Here is an 18,543-nt window from a genome sequence, read left to right on the forward strand (position 1 = left end):
ATTTTGTTCGATTGTCCATCGTCCTTGACAGCAATGTTTTTGTATACGGCCAGAAATACGTCGGCAGTCATTGTGATCATTTTGGACGTACGAACACCGGCGAGGTTCCCATCATTTTTGTTCGGCTGGATAATAACGTAGCAATCGTCAAGAGAGCCATTCATATTTCTCTTCTGTAAGTTACTTCAGCGGTATGTGAGGTGCACAGTCGTTCCCCGAAAACAAATGTTTAAAATTGATTCCCTTGTATATCGAGTGCAGATTAATTTGCGTTTTTTCCTTGCTCATTGTGGTGATCAGGAAGTTAAGCTACACAACCGGAAGAACTTGTTCTGTCCGTATGGTCATATGACCTCTTGGTATGTTTTTCAATTGAAGTTCAAATTTGTGTAGGACTCTTTACCACTTCGCGTAAGCATTGTGTTTGCATTCGCTGTTTTATGAGAAATGTACAGGTTCGGTGCCAAATATTTGGGATTGCCAATCTAATATTTTCTGATCGGACATATCGGTTTTGCATTTTATGGCGAAAAATACAAGTAGTGAGAATTTTCCAAAATACACGATTACTCGAGCACAACTTCCCAATATTCGGGGATTTTGTACAAATTATATATGGAAATCCTCAATACACATTTGCATAAACTTCTGATCACCCGAATGGTGAAAATTTTCAAAAGGTCGTCAAATTGTGCGAATACTAACTTTGTGGCTGTAAGGTACAAATGGTAATTTCCTATGTGCCACTACACTGATACCAGCTGCACTGCTTACAGTGTGATTAACCACACGTAAAAAAATAAATATAATTGTATTTTTAACATTGTCATTTGTCCTTGACGCCACCGGCATTTTGTGAATGTAAACATTAATTATGTCCGAACAAGTTTATTGGAAACTAAATTATATAAGTGAGAAAAGAAAAAAAAAACGATTTTCCAATATCGCCTCCTGAGGAATTTCCAATGTAGTGCAACGACACTAACGTACAGGGTTGCCTGCGTTTCCCCACTAATAACCTTTCATATGTTGATGGATGGTTCACAATGCATCCGGTATAGCAGGATGCCCTCCTTCTCATGGCTAACCATTGCTACGTCTACCATGCTCGTCCGTTTATATGCGGACACTGTCGGGTGTCGGCTGACGTGAATAGCCTACCTTCAAAACGGGTTTACTTATATTTGCAACCAAATTTCCTTCCACTGTTTCATATGTTTTTTTTTGGAATATAAGGTCGATTTATATTCCGCACAAATATTTTCTACTATATTTGCATTCTCGAACGATTTTGATGGACTTCGGTCACCTGTTTGCACAAATCGACAAGGTCCATGGTGCTAACTGAGTTGGAACACCTGAATGCAAATAAAGTAAAATTGTTCATTCGTACTAATCATCTGGTTATTAAGTAATTTGTTGACCCATTAACCTTAAAGGTACCTTTCGTAGCAGGTAAATAAACTTGCAATTTATTTCGCTTAAAAGTGTAAACAGGTTAGTTAAAACTTTCTTTATCCAAAAATGCGGACTTTTTTGAGGTTATTCTGCGCTTTTGGGTCGCTGTTGAAAAGCGACGTCATTTATTTATGAACCGAAAGGCTTCGAATCCATGGCTGTCAGATAGTTGCTGCATTTCATTTTATTATGTGTTGTCGCTCGTATAAAAAAAGATGACGTATCGAGGAAGGGATTTTATAGGAAAGGCCTGTGTTTGATAGACGTTTGTGTATGTGGACAATCAATCTTCAATATTTTGCATTATCATGACAATCAAAATCCCTGCGCAACTATTATCACAATCACTTACCTTTCAAGCGTAAAGAAAAATGTTAGGGCGAAATTTATGACCACAATAAACAGATTTCTGTGTGCAAACACATCCACACAGCACAGAGGCAATCTAAAGCCACATACACACCTCTTCCTTTCGCACCCCGACAGTGATGTGAGTTGGTTCATGTACGAACGGCACGGGAAGTTGGCTATATAGCCTACGATTATTTGCGATAGCCTACCATAGTTGGGTGGCTTTCACCTTGCATCTGGATCGTTTTATACCTTCTGCATCAAAAACGAAGTTTTTATGTCGGGCGTGCGGTGTTAGGCATTCATGGCCTGGACTTTTACCTTTTCACAAAGGCAGCCCATAAACGGTTTAACACCAACCTCCACGCCTTGGACTAAAAAGCACACGTAAATGATATATGTTTGTATTGAAAACAGTGCCAAAAACACAAACCTGCGAAGTAAAACAAAAAACGTGACATTGTTGAACAACAAAAACAACACTCAAAATATTTTGTAGCTTTGTACAAATATCAACCCAATCCCTTTATTCTATGGATGTTACAGTTGTTGCCGTTTTTTCGTGAAACCGATATCAGCATCCGTGTGGGTTCAGTGACTGAACTTCAGTCGATTTTCAGTGTATTTTGAATACAATTCTTTGGCTGGAGTTATTTTTCGAAACCTTGACCGTCTAAATTCAGTGACTATGAACATGACACTTATTTCCTTATATGGGCATGTCGTCATCCACCGAGCCACATCGGGGTAATTGGTTACAGGTGCTTTGTCCATGCGAAGGCGACCTGCATACTCTGCACAGGTGACTAAAATGGCAATTTTTCCCGTGTCGACAGCCGTTGCGAAGGTTAAAAAAGCGACACACGTTGGGTTGAAACATTTTTTGCTTTCTTTGAGCTCCCCACCCATCCCAGGATGAACCTTCTGTTTCATGCCTGCGGTCTACATCGCGTGGCCGATTCTCTTGCTCCGGCCGGAGATGGGCGGCACGACGTGGATCACGTGGGTTCGGAGGAACTGCCAATTTTTTCGTAGATGGCGAATGGTCGAGATCGCCGGCGATCGGTCGCTTAAGTAATCTCCCCCTTCTGGCTGCAACGTCGTCATCACTCAGCGGTTCTCCTATGGATTCGCGCTCCGAGTGAGTATCGCTACTTGCAGTCCTGCTCCTTTCCCGACGTTGCTTGGTAACCGCCATTTCAGTCATCTGACTTTGGCGACCGCAACGTAAGTTAATTCGATCACCAGCAAGTGGCGCAGCGGGGGGTTTATTGTCGCACTTAATATTTCCAGAGCGCCTGCCATCATTTTCCTGCCGGTTTTCGGGAACGTGAGACAGCGGCTTGGAGATTGGACGCGGGTTTTCCACTCTAGTGTGTCCCGCGGGATTTGTTAGAGCGTTTTTTTGTTGTTCCTTCTCCTTCGTAACTTGATCTATCGCGTCTCTGAATGACCAGCGTCTCGATTTGCGCACAGTGACTAGCACACTTTGGTTATGTCGTATCACACGATCCGGAGTATCAGGATTTTCAACGAACTCGTTAACCAGACGAATTACGTACCACAGAAACTTTTTGGTCAAGTATTTTAGGGCTGCGAGGCTCCCGTTCGCTTTATGGCAAAGATACTGTAACACCTGCAAATGCTCCTCCACGTACTTCATCGGATCCAGTTTGGTTACGTCCTTACCCTCTTGCTCACAGTGCAACGATATATCCCTGATTTCCGGTGTCAATTTTACAAACATAGCCCGAATTTCTTCCTCAGACGCTGGTGGTGCATATTTTCTTGTTTGTTGATTCTGTGGTGGCGATAGTGCCGTGTCACTGAAAGAATTTGGACTTTCACTCAATTTATTCCGACACCGATCGCACACCTGACCACCGTCAGCATTATGTTGCATATACATCTCTTCTGTTCCCGGATCAGTTTGAGTACCCTGCGTAGTTTTCTTGACAACTGGCTTGGGATTTTCCTTTAACGTCATATATTTGTAAACTGCCAGGAACACGTCGGCGGTCATTGTGATCATTTTAGAGCTGAGAAAATCGAACTGGGAATCGCCGCTGTTGGGAGGGCGTATAAGGACGTAGCAACCACTCAACATGTCAGTCATCGTGCGAGTCTTCTTTTAATTTTCACAACCGAATGTCCAAACTACACAGCAATGTGAAAGTTCACCGTGGATATATCACAACGCAAAGCTTTTTTTTATAACGGCTCTCTACAATTCTCTGTAACATAAAAACATCGATTAGATAATGAAAGCGAGTGATAAAGTTGTTTGGTTTATCGGTAGGCCAGTGGTCCTCAAACCTTATCGGTCACCAGCCTCCCTTTAAAAACAATCAAATTTCTTTGTTTAAATTGCGCGACTTCCTTTAAAACTGAATTGAACGCACAAGGGAGTCGCGACGTACAGTCAGGCCAATAGTTCTCAAACTGATGCGTTGGATTGCGTGTTTATGGGCGTCGCGTAGCACTTTACACAAAGAAAACCATTCAGGCAAATAATACATTAAGTCATGCCTATTGCGATTGAAAACTGTACGGTGAATCTTTCCCAATGTACTGAACGCTGAGCAACTGGTTGTTACATTTCCATGACGTACAGAGATAATAGCACCTCGTTGAATTGATGTCTAGAAGCTTAATGATCTGTACAGCAATTAGTTTAAAACTACGATTTGGGATCGATCAACTGCCGTTTATAGGTCATGGGCTTGTCACTAACTTTGTGGCTGTAAGGTACAAATGGTAATTTCCTATGTGCCACTACACTGATACCAGCTGCACTGCTTACAGTGTGATTAACCACCTGTAGAAAATAAATATAATCGTATTTTTAACATTGTCATTTTGTCCTTGACGCCACGACAGTTAAATGACACCTACAGTAAAATGTGCGTATTCCACGCATACCGTTGTGATATAAAATCTATATCCAGTTATCGAAATTCAGAACCATGATACAGCCAAAACAGCACACGAAATAAGTCAGTCACAAGTTAACCTGTGCAAATTGCTTCAACTTCCAAAACAACTTGGTGGAGCTAATCTTCAAGACTGTCGATCAGCGTAGACTTAAAACTGAAAAGTTCAAGCGTGTGATTATTCTGGCGCGAAAATGTAATCCCTGAAAGGAACTTTGACTTGAAACGGTCTTTTTCCTAAACAGTCTGCGTGCTTCTGGCGGAACAACCCTTTTTCGCGCACGTTTCGTTACGGTTGATAGGTTTCAAGTGATTGCGCCAGGCCGTGCAATCTTGCATGTTGCACTCCTTTCCTCGAAAAAGCGATCTAATTTAAGATCGAATGTCTGGAATGCACGAAGTTGCCGATAAACCTAACGTTGTTTTGCTTGCAGGTCACGCCTTTTCGCCCTCTGTAAGCAAGAGTGTTGAGTTGGTGGTAAAGGCTGCTACTCACTTACACCAACGAATTGCTTCCACATTCCTGCCTACAGCGGTCAAATTTCATTACATTTTTAATCTCCGCGACCTCTCCAATGTGTTTCAGGTAAGTGTTAACAAGCAGGGTGATAACTCCGTGACTGATAAAAGTCAATTCAGTGCGAAATAGGGGGTGACGTAGTTAATGTACGATACTAAGCATACAATTCAGTGCAATTTTAGGCTCCATTGTTTGCATACAGTCACTAAGCATCGTCTAACTAGTAAACGCTACGTTTACAACTTCGATAAAGGCTTCATGCACAAGTAATACACAATTACGACGGCTACAAACTTACCTGCGCCTGTTTTAGTGCATCTTTGCTTCAAAGAGGGTTTCAAACTTTACGAACAGCACTTCTTTTGAACCTCATCCTGTACGCACGCATATACTATTGTCTGTTGCTGCTACATTGCACATAACGTAGTCAATAAAATATCAATGGCTCGTTTGGCCAAAAGCAGTTTTCCCAACAAGGGTAAGCCATTACAGCAACTTCGCTCTGCAAGTAACGTGAATCAAGCAGTAGCCTACGTCACACATTATGAATTGCCATGCTGTCACCCCAAGGAAACTTGCTTTGCTGGTTCTATTAACAGTATCCTGTGATTTACCTTTATCTAAACTCAATATGAAACCATCAATACGAAGCGCTGTTACCAAAACGTGTACTCGCCGCGGAAAAGCTTGTCACTGCGCGCAAAGAAAAAAAACGAAGCGGTTAGGTTTCCAGCATTATTTGTATTTGTGACGAAACAAAGAAAAATATGGCGGCAATAAAACCGTAAACCGCCAGTCCTTGTTGACTGTTACTGGAGTCAGCTTTAAGCGGAATTAACGCAAGATATACGAGATATAGACGAAAAACTGTAGTTTTTCTGAAGTAACGCATTTTCACGTATGAGCTCAAATTCTCCATGGCCTGGATTAGTAGGGAGAGCAGTACGCTGCTTTCCTGGAATGCTAAGTGTTCAGACTAAGAGAACAATTGCGTTTCACGGCAGCGGGATATGTAAGTCATTTCCATTTCCTACAAAACAATTACGGACAGGCTGAAGCCTTCATGCCACGGAAATACACGGGACAAAATTTTGAAACAAATAATTTTCAGGGCCTTTTGTTCGCCTCCCACGACTGTGTCAAGACGAATGTTGACGTCATTCGATTGTGGCTGCATGAATCTGCGCGAGTCTACGGCGATAAAATGGTCGAGGAAAAGGATGCCACCTCCTTCGAGAAAATTCTGTCTGAATCCATGAAACGAGTATTTGAGGTATTTCCTTTAATGCACAATGTTTATCTTCAAATTGTATGTGGAACTGCAAGCGAAGGTCCACAGAAAAAATAAACATTGCTTTGCTTGTTTTTGATATTTAGGGCGGCGAGGATTTCCACGACAAAATTCTAGCGAAGCCGAACATTTTCTGTCACTTTGCTGAAGGAGTAGGGGAGCCAAGGTAAGACCACTTGTACAAAACAACAATCGGGTTTCGCAAACGTCTGGATGTTCGCCGCCAAATAAACATCCAACTAACTTGTGACAGCTCTGAAAGCGCTTCACTGAACTCGGCAAATACACAACTCTGCAAAACCTACTGATGTGAAACTGAGCTGGGTTACATTACCTCCAGCATCACGTTTCTTTAGCCCACGGGTAACATTATACGCACAGACGGCTCGCAAGTTAACCGTGTTTCCGATTTTGGTCCATTGGTTTTAAAACAAAAGGCTTTTGTTCCCGTTGTAGTCTGAAAAGTATTGGCCCAGACTGCATAATCCAGTCTAGTTGCTTCCAAACCACATGCAGTCATCTGAAAGTAATAAAGTCCGTTTCCTGTAACTTTTCCTTTGTGAATTCATTAGTTCCGAAACTCACACGTAACAAGACTAGACATGTTGGGGTCTTGTGACTACATACGGGCGTGGGTAAACATTTGTTCCGAAACCTACGTAACAAGACCCCAATTGGGGTTGTATTGTTTTGTTGATGGTTAGTGACTGCCTAGCAATAATTGCTTGAAATTCGCTGCATTACTTACCCGCAACTGACATCAAGAAAATCAATGCAAATTTTACTCTTGCGTTGGGTGAAATATAACTTCAGCTTGAATCCTGGCCTAATAACTTGGTTGGACACAAGTTTGCTTTTGAGTGCGGGCGTTTTTGCCGTTAGTTTTTCAGCGCGCGAATCTTGTTAGAAGCAATTTATCGACGAATTATGTGTGACATATCAATACAAACATTGTCGCAAACGATTCGCCCAGAATTTTGAGATAGCGACACCGATTGTTTGAACAATATGAGACGCCATGAAAAAGGCAATATTCGACGCAATAACGCAACTCGTTTTCATGAACGTCATGTAATATTTCTGCATGATATATATCCACGTGGCTTTATAGTTACCACGTGGCTTTATAGTTACCTGTTCAATTACCTCGTAGCTTGAAGAATATATTTATTATTTTCTGACGTCTTGTGTTATGGGCAGATACATGCCTGTGAAGAAATGGGACGGACTTCACCAAATCCTGGTTGAAACTTTGGACAACCACAACGACGTCCTGCCCGTTATGAATCTGGTTCTGTTCGAAGACGCGATAATGCACATGTAAGATGCCTCAAAATACTTTTTCTGTTACAGCGTCATCTTGAAAAAAATCCGCCGTCGAAAAACACAGTTTACAGTTTTTATACAAAGCATGTCAATCAAGTCATGTTGTTTTGTTCCAAATGCAGATGTCGCATCAATCGAATTTTGGAGTCTCCACGCGGCAACGCGTTATTGGTCGGCGTCGGTGGGAGTGGCAAGCAAAGTCTCTCGCGATTGGCTGCTTTCATTTCGGGACTGGACGTCTTCCAGCTGACGTTGAAAAAGGGCTACAGTATACAGGATTTAAAGGTGTTGTAATGTTTCATTTTTCAAAATTAGGCCAAGATGTTGAGGCTCATTTTTTGTTTGTACGCTGCCACTTCTAATTATGTGTATTTTGTCGTTTGTTCGCTAACTCAGTACCTTTTGTGTAGACTTGACTGTGGTTGTCTGTGCTTCACCGCTTTACGTGTGGCAAAGTAAATTATTATTAAAACAAACGTATGCGCTTGCAGGCGGATATTGCAAGCTTGTACATCCGCACTGGAGTGAAATGTATTGGAACCGTGTTCCTTATGACCGACGCCCACATTCCTGATGAAAGATTTCTAGTTCTTATTAACGACCATCTTGCGACAGGTAAGTACAACCACAGAGGAGTAAACCTGTTGTGAATTTATTTATAAATTATGTTGATATCCACAATTGTCCGAAAATAAATTTATTTGTATTTCTTTGATAAAATTTAGTAGCCAAATTTTGCAACAGTTACCTCTCAACGACATTCTGCTAATTTTGGAATTATTCTAATGGTTTTCAAATGAAACTACAAAAACACAAAAATAAAAATTTAGCGGTAACATTCTGTAAAAAAATGCAGTAGCGTTTTATTACAGGATCAGCCTGACTTTTTATCAGAAATATATATTTCGCCCCATGGGCATCTGTACTTCCTGGCAATAAACGCAATAAAGTGATTCTAACAAAAGGCCTGCATCTGCAGTTTTGGTTAGATCCCAATTTTTCAATTTTTGAAGTTAGCGGCAGCATTTGTCTGTGAAATTTGTATTCCACTTACCTTCAGTCTAGTTTAATTATCCAATTTTAATTTATAACACTGATTTTTTTTGAATCACAGGAGAAGTGTCTGACTTGTTCAGCGACGAAGAAACCGAAGAAATTATTACCGGGGTTCGGAACGAGGTGAGGGCAAGCGGAATGTTTGATTCCCGGGAAAATTGCTGGAACTTCTTTTTGGACAGAGTTAGAAACCAACTTAAGGTAAGTCAACCTTCATGGTCAGAACTACCGTTATCAGTTTTCAAAAATGTTTGTACAATAAGAAAAAGGATGAATTTGGAACCAGCATTTATTGCTAATTTAGGCCGATTTTGGGTTTCTTCCCAAGGTGCGTAAATTTGAAACTATGATTTTTTTTGTTTGCTAAAAACATGAAAATCGCGATATTTTTTCCCGCGGATATCTTTTTAGCGTATTGTTTATTTGTAGCAGGCCTATATTTAACTTCTCCTGTTATCCTGGTTACAAATACCGCTTAAGTTTTCCACTTCGTATGTAGTATATGGGTCGGATATATTGACCGATGTTGCCTTGTTTTTATTTGTTAGATTGTTTTGTGTTTTTCGCCTGTTGGATCCACCTTGCGGGTACGCGGACGGAAGTTCCCGGCGCTCGTCAACTGTTGTTCCATCGACTGGTTCCACGGATGGCCGCACGAGGCGCTGGTGAGCGTCAGTCGCCGCTTTGTTTCTGATATCGATGAAATTACTGCCGAAGTATCAGGTAAGGTCATGTCATTATATCAATATTTTCCATTTAAATGCTGATTTTGAAATCAGTTATAAGGCTTTTTTTCAAACTCAATTATCTCAAAGTCGTAAACTTAGACGCAGTAATATTTCATGCAATGGCATGATTGGCAGGATCGCCCCACTGCGCAGGTCCTTGCTTGGCGATCACAGCTATCGTATCGCGATCATTAGGTTTGCAGACTTGTCAGGAAAAAGTGGCCAGCTAGGTTGCAATACCTGGGCTGCCCAGCCAGCAAGCCTAATGATCGTAAACTTAGATTTGCAGCGACATGCCGCTCTATGATATATTCGCTTGTGTAGATGTTCCAGAAGGCGAGGAGACAATAGTTGACAGCATTGCCAAGTTTATGGCACATGTTCATGTCACGGTTAACGAATCAAGTCAACAGTACAAGACGAACGATCGAAGGTGAATTGCTTCGATACAACTTCAATTGCTACCCTTGTGTTAATTTAACAACTTAATGTGTCAACAACCGTCGTTTTCTAGATTTCAAAGCGATTTCTAGATATTTCATCGTCACCATACTGTCGCGTCATTCGTTGTGTGAATTAAAAGTCTAACTTTACTCACTGTTGTTTTTTTAACGTTTAGACACAACTACACAACACCAAAGAGTTTCCTTGAGCAAATCGATCTGTACAAGCACCTCATCCATCACACCAGCACCGAACTTACTAAGAAAATGGAGCGACTGGAAAACGGACTGCTCAAACTCCAAAACACCTCAGAACAGGTAAAGTTTAAATTATTTCTCTGTACTTTCCTAGGCCTTATACGCTATCGAAATATAAGATATATTGGCGGGCATATAACACGAGTGGGACAGAGCACAGAAACCTACAGGGTTGCACCAGACGACCTGGCCAACCAGGCACAGACGATTCTACTTTGTGTTGACTTTGCGGTCGTTGAATCACCCATCGTTATTCGCTCAATTGCTTCTAAATGTTTCTAAAGTTAAGCATAGTATTCATTTCATTCAGGTGGATGATCTCAAAGCGAAGTTAGCGGCCCAGGAAGTTGAATTAAAATCCCGAAGCGAAACAACCGAAAAACTGCTGGCGGGAGTCGCCAAACAAACTGAGAAGGTGGGAGCTGAAAAGGAAGTCGCTGATGCGGAGGAGAGCAAGGTGAAATACCCGGAAACTATGACATGACAAGCGCAAATTTTCCTGTTTTGTGACAATCGAAAATACCATTTCCGTCATCCATGTTCTGGCCCTTTTATTTTGAAGGTTGCTTATTAAGATACAGTATCGGAAACAAACTCAATTCACGAAGTCTATCGTTTTCTCTGCCCTTATAGGAATTTGTGATAAATACTGTTTCGTTAATTAGCAATATACATGATGGAGGGCTTATATACATAAATGGAGCAAGAAAGTCATATGCACATATAATGTAGATACATGTATGCACGGACTATAGGACTTATTTATTTTGTCCGCATCAGGTTGCCGTTATTGCGGCGGAAGTTGCCGAAACACAACGCCAGTGTGAGGAGGAGTTGGTGAAAGCGGAACCTGCGCTTTTGGCGGCCACTGGAGCCCTTAACACTCTGAACAGAACCAACTTGACAGAGCTGAAGACTTTTGCAACTCCTCCTGAGGCCGTATCCAACGTAATGGCGGCTGTTATGTGCCTTTGTGCCCAGGACGGAAAGATTCCTAAGGATCGTAGCTGGAGAGCTTCTAAAGTCTTTATGGGAAGGGTGAGTGCGTTGTAGACTGTGGCACTGGTATAAAATTGCTTACAGTATGTGTGACCCTAGTTGACCTCCCGCTTTACAAACATAGTAATATGAAAAGGTTGCTACAAACGCAACAAAGCAATATTTACACCTAATGAAGTGAGAGGTACTCGCGAAAGCTATAGCTTTACACTATAGTGTACATTTTTCAATACAAAAGTCACTCCTCTTAAAGAGTGCCATATCAAGAGACTTCAGAAAGTAATAAAGATTGTAATGGATAACTTATTAATGGTAGTAAAAGGGACAATCTCATTAACATACTAACGCCAGGTGGAGCAATTCCTGGAGTCGCTGGTTAATTATGACAAGGAACATATCCATGAAAACTGTCTTCGCGCCACTCGACAATACATGGATGACCCTGACTTCAACCCCGACACAGTGACCACAAAATCTTACGCTGCTGCTGGATTATCGGCTTGGGTGATCAACATTGTGAAATGGTGGGGCCAGTAGATAATTACATGAGTTGTGAGGTTGTGATTAATCAAAAATTGCGGAGTTTAATTTATCGCTAGAATCAAGGGTCCATTTCCATTCGTGAAATTTTTTTCATTGTTTATTTATAAACAGGACACACGGTAATTAATTAAAGCAAACGTATTTTCCGAAAGATTTGCTGCGAATTTCGGGTAATGCGAAAGATATTGTTTTGGCGTAAATGTTTTTTGACCTGGCCACAGTTGCAAAATTCCCACCTTGAAAGGAAACTATTTCTTAAGTAACAATTATAGCAAAAAGCGAAGGCATGCTTGTTGTAATTTTTTGTGTTATTTTGACTCAATGCGCATCATTGTTTCAAGTGCTTGATGTACGTTTTTATATACCTCATTCAACTGTTCCACATAACGATTCTCTTGAAAAGAAGAGATTCTCTTGAAAGAAAAAACATTTTTCTATTCCACGTGCGCAGGTACGAAGTCTATTGTGACGTGGAACCGAAACGTCAGGCTCTGGCCGCTGCCAATGCTGAACTGGCGTCGGCTCAAAGCAAATTAACCACAATTCGATCGAAAATTGCAAAACTTGACAAGGAGCTTGCCGAGCTGACGAAAAACTTCGAGGAGGCAACGGCTGAAAAGATCCGATGCAGCAACGAGGTGGCAACCACCGCAAAAACTATCACCCTCGCAAACAGGTGGGCTGGTTTGAAAGCGAGTGAAAAACGTTTTACTGAAAATCCTTTTTATCAATTGCACTGACTACATGTGAATGTTGCTCGCATCTGCCTTTCACTAAAATGTGTCAACCTATGTCAAACGGTTCACAGTGTTACTAAACATTTCATTTCTACCATTAAATATTGACTTTTTCGCCAGACTGGTCACTGGTCTCGAGAGCGAAAAGATCCGTTGGTCGGATTCGGTCAAATCGCTGTTAGTTCGAAAACAGACGTTGAGTGGTGACGTTCTTCTCACTGCAGCTTTTGTTTCTTACCTCGGTTACTTCACCAAACCCTACAGGACGGAGTTACTAAACAAGGAATGGCTGCCGTTCATGAAGAAACAAAAAGTCAGGATTCCATTGACAGAAGGTGGGCGGCCAACCCGACTTTGAATCAACCTTTTTAGCATTAGTGTGTGTTATGTAGCACTGGCATCGGACTTTTACCTTCTCAAACATGTTGCTTCCATGTTTGAAGGCATTTTATTGGTTTTGATAAAATTCATAATAATAACAAAGTACAACTCACCTTACAAAACAGACAACTTGTGTCGAAAATTTTCACTCTGGTAATACCATTATCGTGCTCAGGTTTGGACCCGATTGACTTACTTGCTGATGACGCGACAATCGCGTCTTGGAACAACGAAGGACTCCCCTCGGACAGGATGTCGAGCGAAAACGCCGCCATTCTTTCTAACTGCAAGAGATGGCCACTAGTTGTTGACCCACAGCTGCAGGTGCACAAAAAACGCTTTCTGATAACGTTTGAATTTGATTTTGTGTCCTAATGAGGTTAAAAATTTTGCTAAAGTTATGACAGTTTTCTTGACGTCTGATTTTTGCAGGGTATAAAATGGATAAAAGGACATTACGGCGACGATTTGCGTGTGGTTCAAATGGGACAAAAGGGTTATCTCGATGTTATAGAGAAATGTCTCACGGAAGGTAGGTTTTTGCAACACTTTGCGTAAATCACAAAAAACTTTACTTTTGATCGTTCTTCTCCAGGCGACAAAGTTTTAATTGAAAATATCAGTGAGAACATCGACCCGGTTTTGGAACCCCTCCTTGGGCGCAACACGATAAAGAAGGGAAAGTACATCAAAATTGGCGACAAGGAATGCGAATACCACCAAGATTTCAAGTACGTTGCAACTAATAATCTCAAGGACGCTTGATATATTGTTATATAAATTTAACTTAAAAAATCGCGATGAAAACAAAGAGACACAAAATTCACATTCGCAAACTCCTAAATTATGTCACGCAGACTGATTTTACAAACAAAGTTAGCGAACCCACACTACAAGCCGGAGATGCAAGCACAGAGCACCCTCATCAATTTCACCGTTACAAGGGATGGGCTTGAAGATCAGCTTCTGGCAAATGTGGTCAGAACAGAAAGACCTGATCTCGAGCAGTTAAAGGTAACCACAACTTTTCAACGGTTAATTTTCAAACAACTTATTCAGTAATTGTATGTTCAATGTGCGCGGAACCACATAAAACGTAAAATTGCAAGTAATCATGTTTGTTTATAGTGTAAGGACTTGCTATATAGCGCCCGATTTCTATTGGTACAATACACATTCTTTTTTAACTACACCTTTAACAACCCATCGTAACGTTTTGCATTAAGGTGGATCTCACTAAGCAACAAAACGACTTCAAAATAACGCTCAAAAGCTTGGAAGACAATTTGTTGAGTAGATTATCTGCCGCCGAGGGCAACTTCCTGGGCGATACTGAACTCGTCGAAAACCTGGAACACACGAAACGAACCTCAGAGGAAATCGAGGTAAAGTTTTCTGCAGTAACTAAACTTTTACCTTTTTACAAACAAAATGTTATCCTGCTTAGGTGAAAGTTCATGAAGCGAAACACAACGAGGTGAAAATAAACGAGGCGAGAGAATATTACAGACCTGTGGCATCGCGTGCGTCGCTCCTCTACTTTATTTTGAACGACCTCCATAAAATCAACCCCATCTACCAGTTCTCTCTCAAGGTAAAAACACCACTGCAAGTTGCAAATGGACTTAGCCAACCTTAACTACTGAAACTCTATTCTGATAACCCAACTTGTTCTATCCTGTTACTTAACTATCCACTTCTTTTTGCGCAGGCATTTAACGTTGTTTTCCTCCATGCAATCGACCTTACCCCCAAGTTCGACAGCGTAGATGAAAGAGTCGCGAATCTCATCGACACAGTGACCTACGAAACGTTCGCCTACACAAGCCGCGGCCTGTTTGAAAAACACAAGCTCATTTTCACCGCCCTGGTACGCCCAACTTAACATTATCGACAACAGACTGAATACGTGACTGGTTTTACTCTGCTTTCAACAGGTTGCGTTCCAAGTACTCCAGATGCGTGGCGACCTTGACACGCGTGATCTTGAGACTTTGCTTCGATTTCCGACCAGCCAACCAATGACGAGTCCGGTCGATTTTCTCACCAATCACGTGCGTTGGGATATTGTGCAGTTTCCCTCGCTCAACATATTCTGTCGCCCTTCATTTTATTAGAATTAGTGATATGAAACTTTGTTCCAAAGTCTTACTTTTCTGCATGGCAATGCGACCAAGGAACAAATCCGTTTTACTTTGTGATTACTCTGGCAATACGTTATTATTTGTAAGAAAGATTTAAACATTTTATAGCCAACTGTTACGCACGATTTTTGTGACGGAATGCACATTAAATAAACGATCCGAATATGCAGGCTTGGGGAGTGATCAAGGCTATGTCAATCCTGGACGAATTTCTCAACCTTGATCGTGACATCGAGGGATCGCCCAAGAGATGGAAGAAGCTGGTGGACAGCGAGGCACCCGAGAAAGAGAAGCTGCCCCAGGAGTGGAAAACCAAACCTCCAGTTCAGCAGATGTGCATCCTCCGAACGCTGAGACCGGACAGGATGACCTACTCCCTGAGGTAAAACTGTGATAGTCTTTCGTCCGTAGATATGTTTCAAAAAATATTTTTTGGATCAATTTTGAGCGACTTTCACTGACAACACAAAATAATTGTTTTCAGGAATTTCATCGAAAAGCAACTTGGGTCACAGTACGTGGAGAATCGGGCGATTGAATTCATGAAAACCTTTGAGGAAAGTTCGAGAAGCATTCCGCTCTTTTTCGTTCTCTCGCCCGGCGTGGATCCGTTGAAAAACGTCGAAACTTTGGGTAAATATTTGTGACGTACCCTCAAACAAAATTTAAATAATAATTGTTGTTTGTTACGCACAATTTAATTTTTTGTCTCTAGGCAAGAAATTGGGATACTCGGGCGATCACAACAATTTCCACAGTGTCTCGCTTGGACAGGGTCAGGAGGTTGTGGCAGAGGAGGCACTCCAAACTGCTGCACAAAACGGACATTGGGTCATCCTGCAAAATGTGCATCTTGTCGGTTAGTCAAATCTTGGATTACGAAAATATTCATAGATTGCCAAAGTCGGTATTAATAAGCATGCAAATATGTAGTTGTTTCTGCTTTGTGACTTAATTCGAACGCCTCCAGCCAAATATTCACTAAAAACTCGTTTCTTTGTTTGTCACCATTCTTTTCTAGCGTTTCATATTCTTTACATTGCACACAGCGAAATGGCTGCCACGCCTGGAGCAACTTGTGGAGCGAAACGCGGAGAACGCACACGAGAATTACCGGGTCTTCATCAGTGCAGAACCACCAGTGACGCCCGAAGCTCACATTATACCCCAGGGTATCTTGGAGAATTCCATCAAGATCACAAGCGAACCGCCGACAGGAATGCATGCGAATCTACACGCCGCACTGGACAACTTTAATCAGGTAGATATTTGTGTCTATCTACACAACCTGCAATTGTCTTGACATTGTTTGACATGAGTTTTGAGCTAATGCATTTGAGTTTAACAATATGTGGTTTTCATTTAGACAATAGGAATTTTTGTGAGGCAATTCATTGGGAATTTTGCTTAGATCTGTTTTTAAGGCCAGGTCAAACTTTCGGGCTTGTTGGTAACTTTTTTTCTGGTTTTAAAGGATACATTGGAGATGTGTGTGAGGGAAACGGAGTTCAAATCCATTCTCTTCTCACTTTGTTACTTCCACTCGGCGGTGGCGGAAAGACGGAAGTTTGGGCCACAGGTAAACGCCTTATTTGCCCTGAGCTCAATAACTTTTCTTCAAAACATTGCTGTATCAAATCCTTCCTTGTCCTGCCTTTAATGTGGATTAATCTAAATGTTTCTGTTTCCGCTACAGGGATGGAATCGCAGTTATCCCTTCAACACAGGTGACCTAACAATTTCAGTCAATGTGCTCTACAACTATTTGGAAGTCAACCCAAAAGTACGTTTGATTTACAGTCTTTTATGCAATAATAAAGCATTTTTTTCTATATTATTATCCTTTAACAGGTTCCGTGGACCGACCTGAGGTATTTGTTTGGTGAAATAATGTACGGAGGCCACATCACTGATGACTGGGACAGAATCTTATGCAAAACTTACTTAGAAGTGTTCATGGATCAGGAGCAGGTGAAATATTTACTGTTAGGCTAAACGCACATGTGATCCGAAACGTTAATCCTTGTATCTAATCAAAAGCCCGCAAGACAAGTAGTTTTTCAGATCAGTTGTTTTCATAGCCAAGCAGTAATTCTGAGAATATAGAGACTGCCCATAGTGCTGAAAACATTGACTTTACAACTGTGAAGCAAGACCTACGTTTTTTTTTAAACTGATAATGGTACGTTTTTGCCGTAAATAAATAAAACATGTCAATGTTTTCAGCACTATGGGCCAGTCACTTTATTCCCATAATCATGACCTTATTAGAGTTCCTAAATCATGCATTGATTTTAAACGAAGTTTTATTGAAAAGAAACTTAAAAAGCAGGTCAATGTGCTCCTTTCAGCTCGACAGCGAACTGTTTCTCTGTCCTGGATTCCCCGTTCCACCAAACCTTGACTACAAGGGTTACCATAGATACGTGGATGAGATGCTTCCTCCAGAGAGCCCGATCTTATACGGTCTTCATCCCAACGCCGAAGTCGGAATTCTTACTGTCACCTCCAACCAGCTCTTCCAGACGGTCCTGGAGATGCAGCCGCGCGAGGGATCCCAGAGCGGAGAAAGAGGCTCCACCATGGAGGATATAGTGAAGGGGACATTGGACGAAACCCTGGAGCGACTTCCGGAAGAGTTTGTGATGAGCGAGATAATGGCGAAAACCATCGAACGCTCGCCATTCATCCTGGTTTGTTTCCAGGAGTGCGAAAGAATGAACTTGCTCATCAGAGAAATAAGGTACAGCATCTAATAATTATTCACATAATGCTAAGCACTTCTATGACATTTTGTGCATTGACATGCCCATTTCCAAATTGGTTTCAGGCGCTCTTTGAAGGAACTTGATCTCGGTCTTAAAGGCGAACTTACAATATCTGCTGAAATGGAGGAAATTCAAAACTCACTCTTCCTCGACAAAGTCCCAGGCTCATGGACAAAGATCGCTTATCCATCGCTGGATGGTCTTGGCTTGTGGTAAGTTTGCCCTTCAGTTCTTTTTTGCACAACACTTTCCCTGATTAGCACTTTCTTATGTAAAAACAATGGTATACATCTCAATAATCTCATATACACTGTGCTGTAATGTCAAGGTACACCGACCTGCTGGCTCGTTGTCGTGAACTCGATACCTGGACGCACGATCTAATGCTCCCAGCTGTTGTGTGGCTTGGAGGTCTCTTCAACCCGCAGTCGTTCCTCACAGCCATCATGCAGGTTAGCAAACAAGGGTCTGATTGTTTCTGTTGAAAGTGCAGGGAATACTTACAGCAAGTGGCTCCTATGTTAATGTCTGAGTGGTAGACACGCTTATACGTTTGCCTCCACTATTTTGCGCGTTGTTTTACCCGGCAGTTGGTAGTGAATATTTA

At 41.6% G+C, this 18,543-nt stretch overlaps 2 protein-coding genes across 2 annotated transcripts in view; one reads left to right on the forward strand and one right to left on the reverse strand.

The window, feature by feature from the left end:
* Positions 1 to 18,543, forward strand: part of LOC145910926 (dynein beta chain, ciliary-like) — a 43,615-nt gene that overhangs the window by 23,159 nt on the left and 1,913 nt on the right. The window contains exons 54-86 of the mRNA XM_082998147.1: positions 5,177 to 5,328; positions 6,374 to 6,535; positions 6,640 to 6,719; positions 7,754 to 7,873; positions 8,002 to 8,164; positions 8,371 to 8,494; positions 8,994 to 9,136; positions 9,484 to 9,658; positions 9,988 to 10,096; positions 10,283 to 10,424; positions 10,675 to 10,821; positions 11,145 to 11,402; positions 11,715 to 11,887; positions 12,358 to 12,582; positions 12,764 to 12,978; positions 13,200 to 13,348; positions 13,457 to 13,556; positions 13,620 to 13,755; positions 13,882 to 14,038; positions 14,251 to 14,409; positions 14,472 to 14,618; positions 14,736 to 14,894; positions 14,962 to 15,078; positions 15,339 to 15,550; positions 15,653 to 15,801; positions 15,884 to 16,027; positions 16,218 to 16,429; positions 16,643 to 16,747; positions 16,865 to 16,951; positions 17,020 to 17,139; positions 17,520 to 17,911; positions 17,999 to 18,148; positions 18,265 to 18,388. Coding sequence (XP_082854273.1) covers positions 5,177 to 5,328; positions 6,374 to 6,535; positions 6,640 to 6,719; positions 7,754 to 7,873; positions 8,002 to 8,164; positions 8,371 to 8,494; positions 8,994 to 9,136; positions 9,484 to 9,658; positions 9,988 to 10,096; positions 10,283 to 10,424; positions 10,675 to 10,821; positions 11,145 to 11,402; positions 11,715 to 11,887; positions 12,358 to 12,582; positions 12,764 to 12,978; positions 13,200 to 13,348; positions 13,457 to 13,556; positions 13,620 to 13,755; positions 13,882 to 14,038; positions 14,251 to 14,409; positions 14,472 to 14,618; positions 14,736 to 14,894; positions 14,962 to 15,078; positions 15,339 to 15,550; positions 15,653 to 15,801; positions 15,884 to 16,027; positions 16,218 to 16,429; positions 16,643 to 16,747; positions 16,865 to 16,951; positions 17,020 to 17,139; positions 17,520 to 17,911; positions 17,999 to 18,148; positions 18,265 to 18,388 — 5,207 coding nt within the window. The remainder of the gene's footprint in view (positions 1 to 5,176; positions 5,329 to 6,373; positions 6,536 to 6,639; positions 6,720 to 7,753; positions 7,874 to 8,001; positions 8,165 to 8,370; positions 8,495 to 8,993; positions 9,137 to 9,483; positions 9,659 to 9,987; positions 10,097 to 10,282; positions 10,425 to 10,674; positions 10,822 to 11,144; positions 11,403 to 11,714; positions 11,888 to 12,357; positions 12,583 to 12,763; positions 12,979 to 13,199; positions 13,349 to 13,456; positions 13,557 to 13,619; positions 13,756 to 13,881; positions 14,039 to 14,250; positions 14,410 to 14,471; positions 14,619 to 14,735; positions 14,895 to 14,961; positions 15,079 to 15,338; positions 15,551 to 15,652; positions 15,802 to 15,883; positions 16,028 to 16,217; positions 16,430 to 16,642; positions 16,748 to 16,864; positions 16,952 to 17,019; positions 17,140 to 17,519; positions 17,912 to 17,998; positions 18,149 to 18,264; positions 18,389 to 18,543) is intronic.
* Positions 2,249 to 4,039, reverse strand: LOC145910927 (uncharacterized). Its single transcript, XM_082998148.1, has one exon. It carries the CDS (start codon positions 3,923 to 3,925, stop codon positions 2,519 to 2,521), a length of 1,407 nt encoding a protein of 468 aa, XP_082854274.1. The 5' UTR covers positions 3,926 to 4,039; the 3' UTR covers positions 2,249 to 2,518.

Source organism: Ascidia mentula, chromosome 8 (genome assembly GCF_947561715.1).
Source record: "Ascidia mentula chromosome 8, kaAscMent1.1, whole genome shotgun sequence".
Classification (NCBI taxonomy): Eukaryota; Metazoa; Chordata; class Ascidiacea; order Phlebobranchia; family Ascidiidae; genus Ascidia; species Ascidia mentula.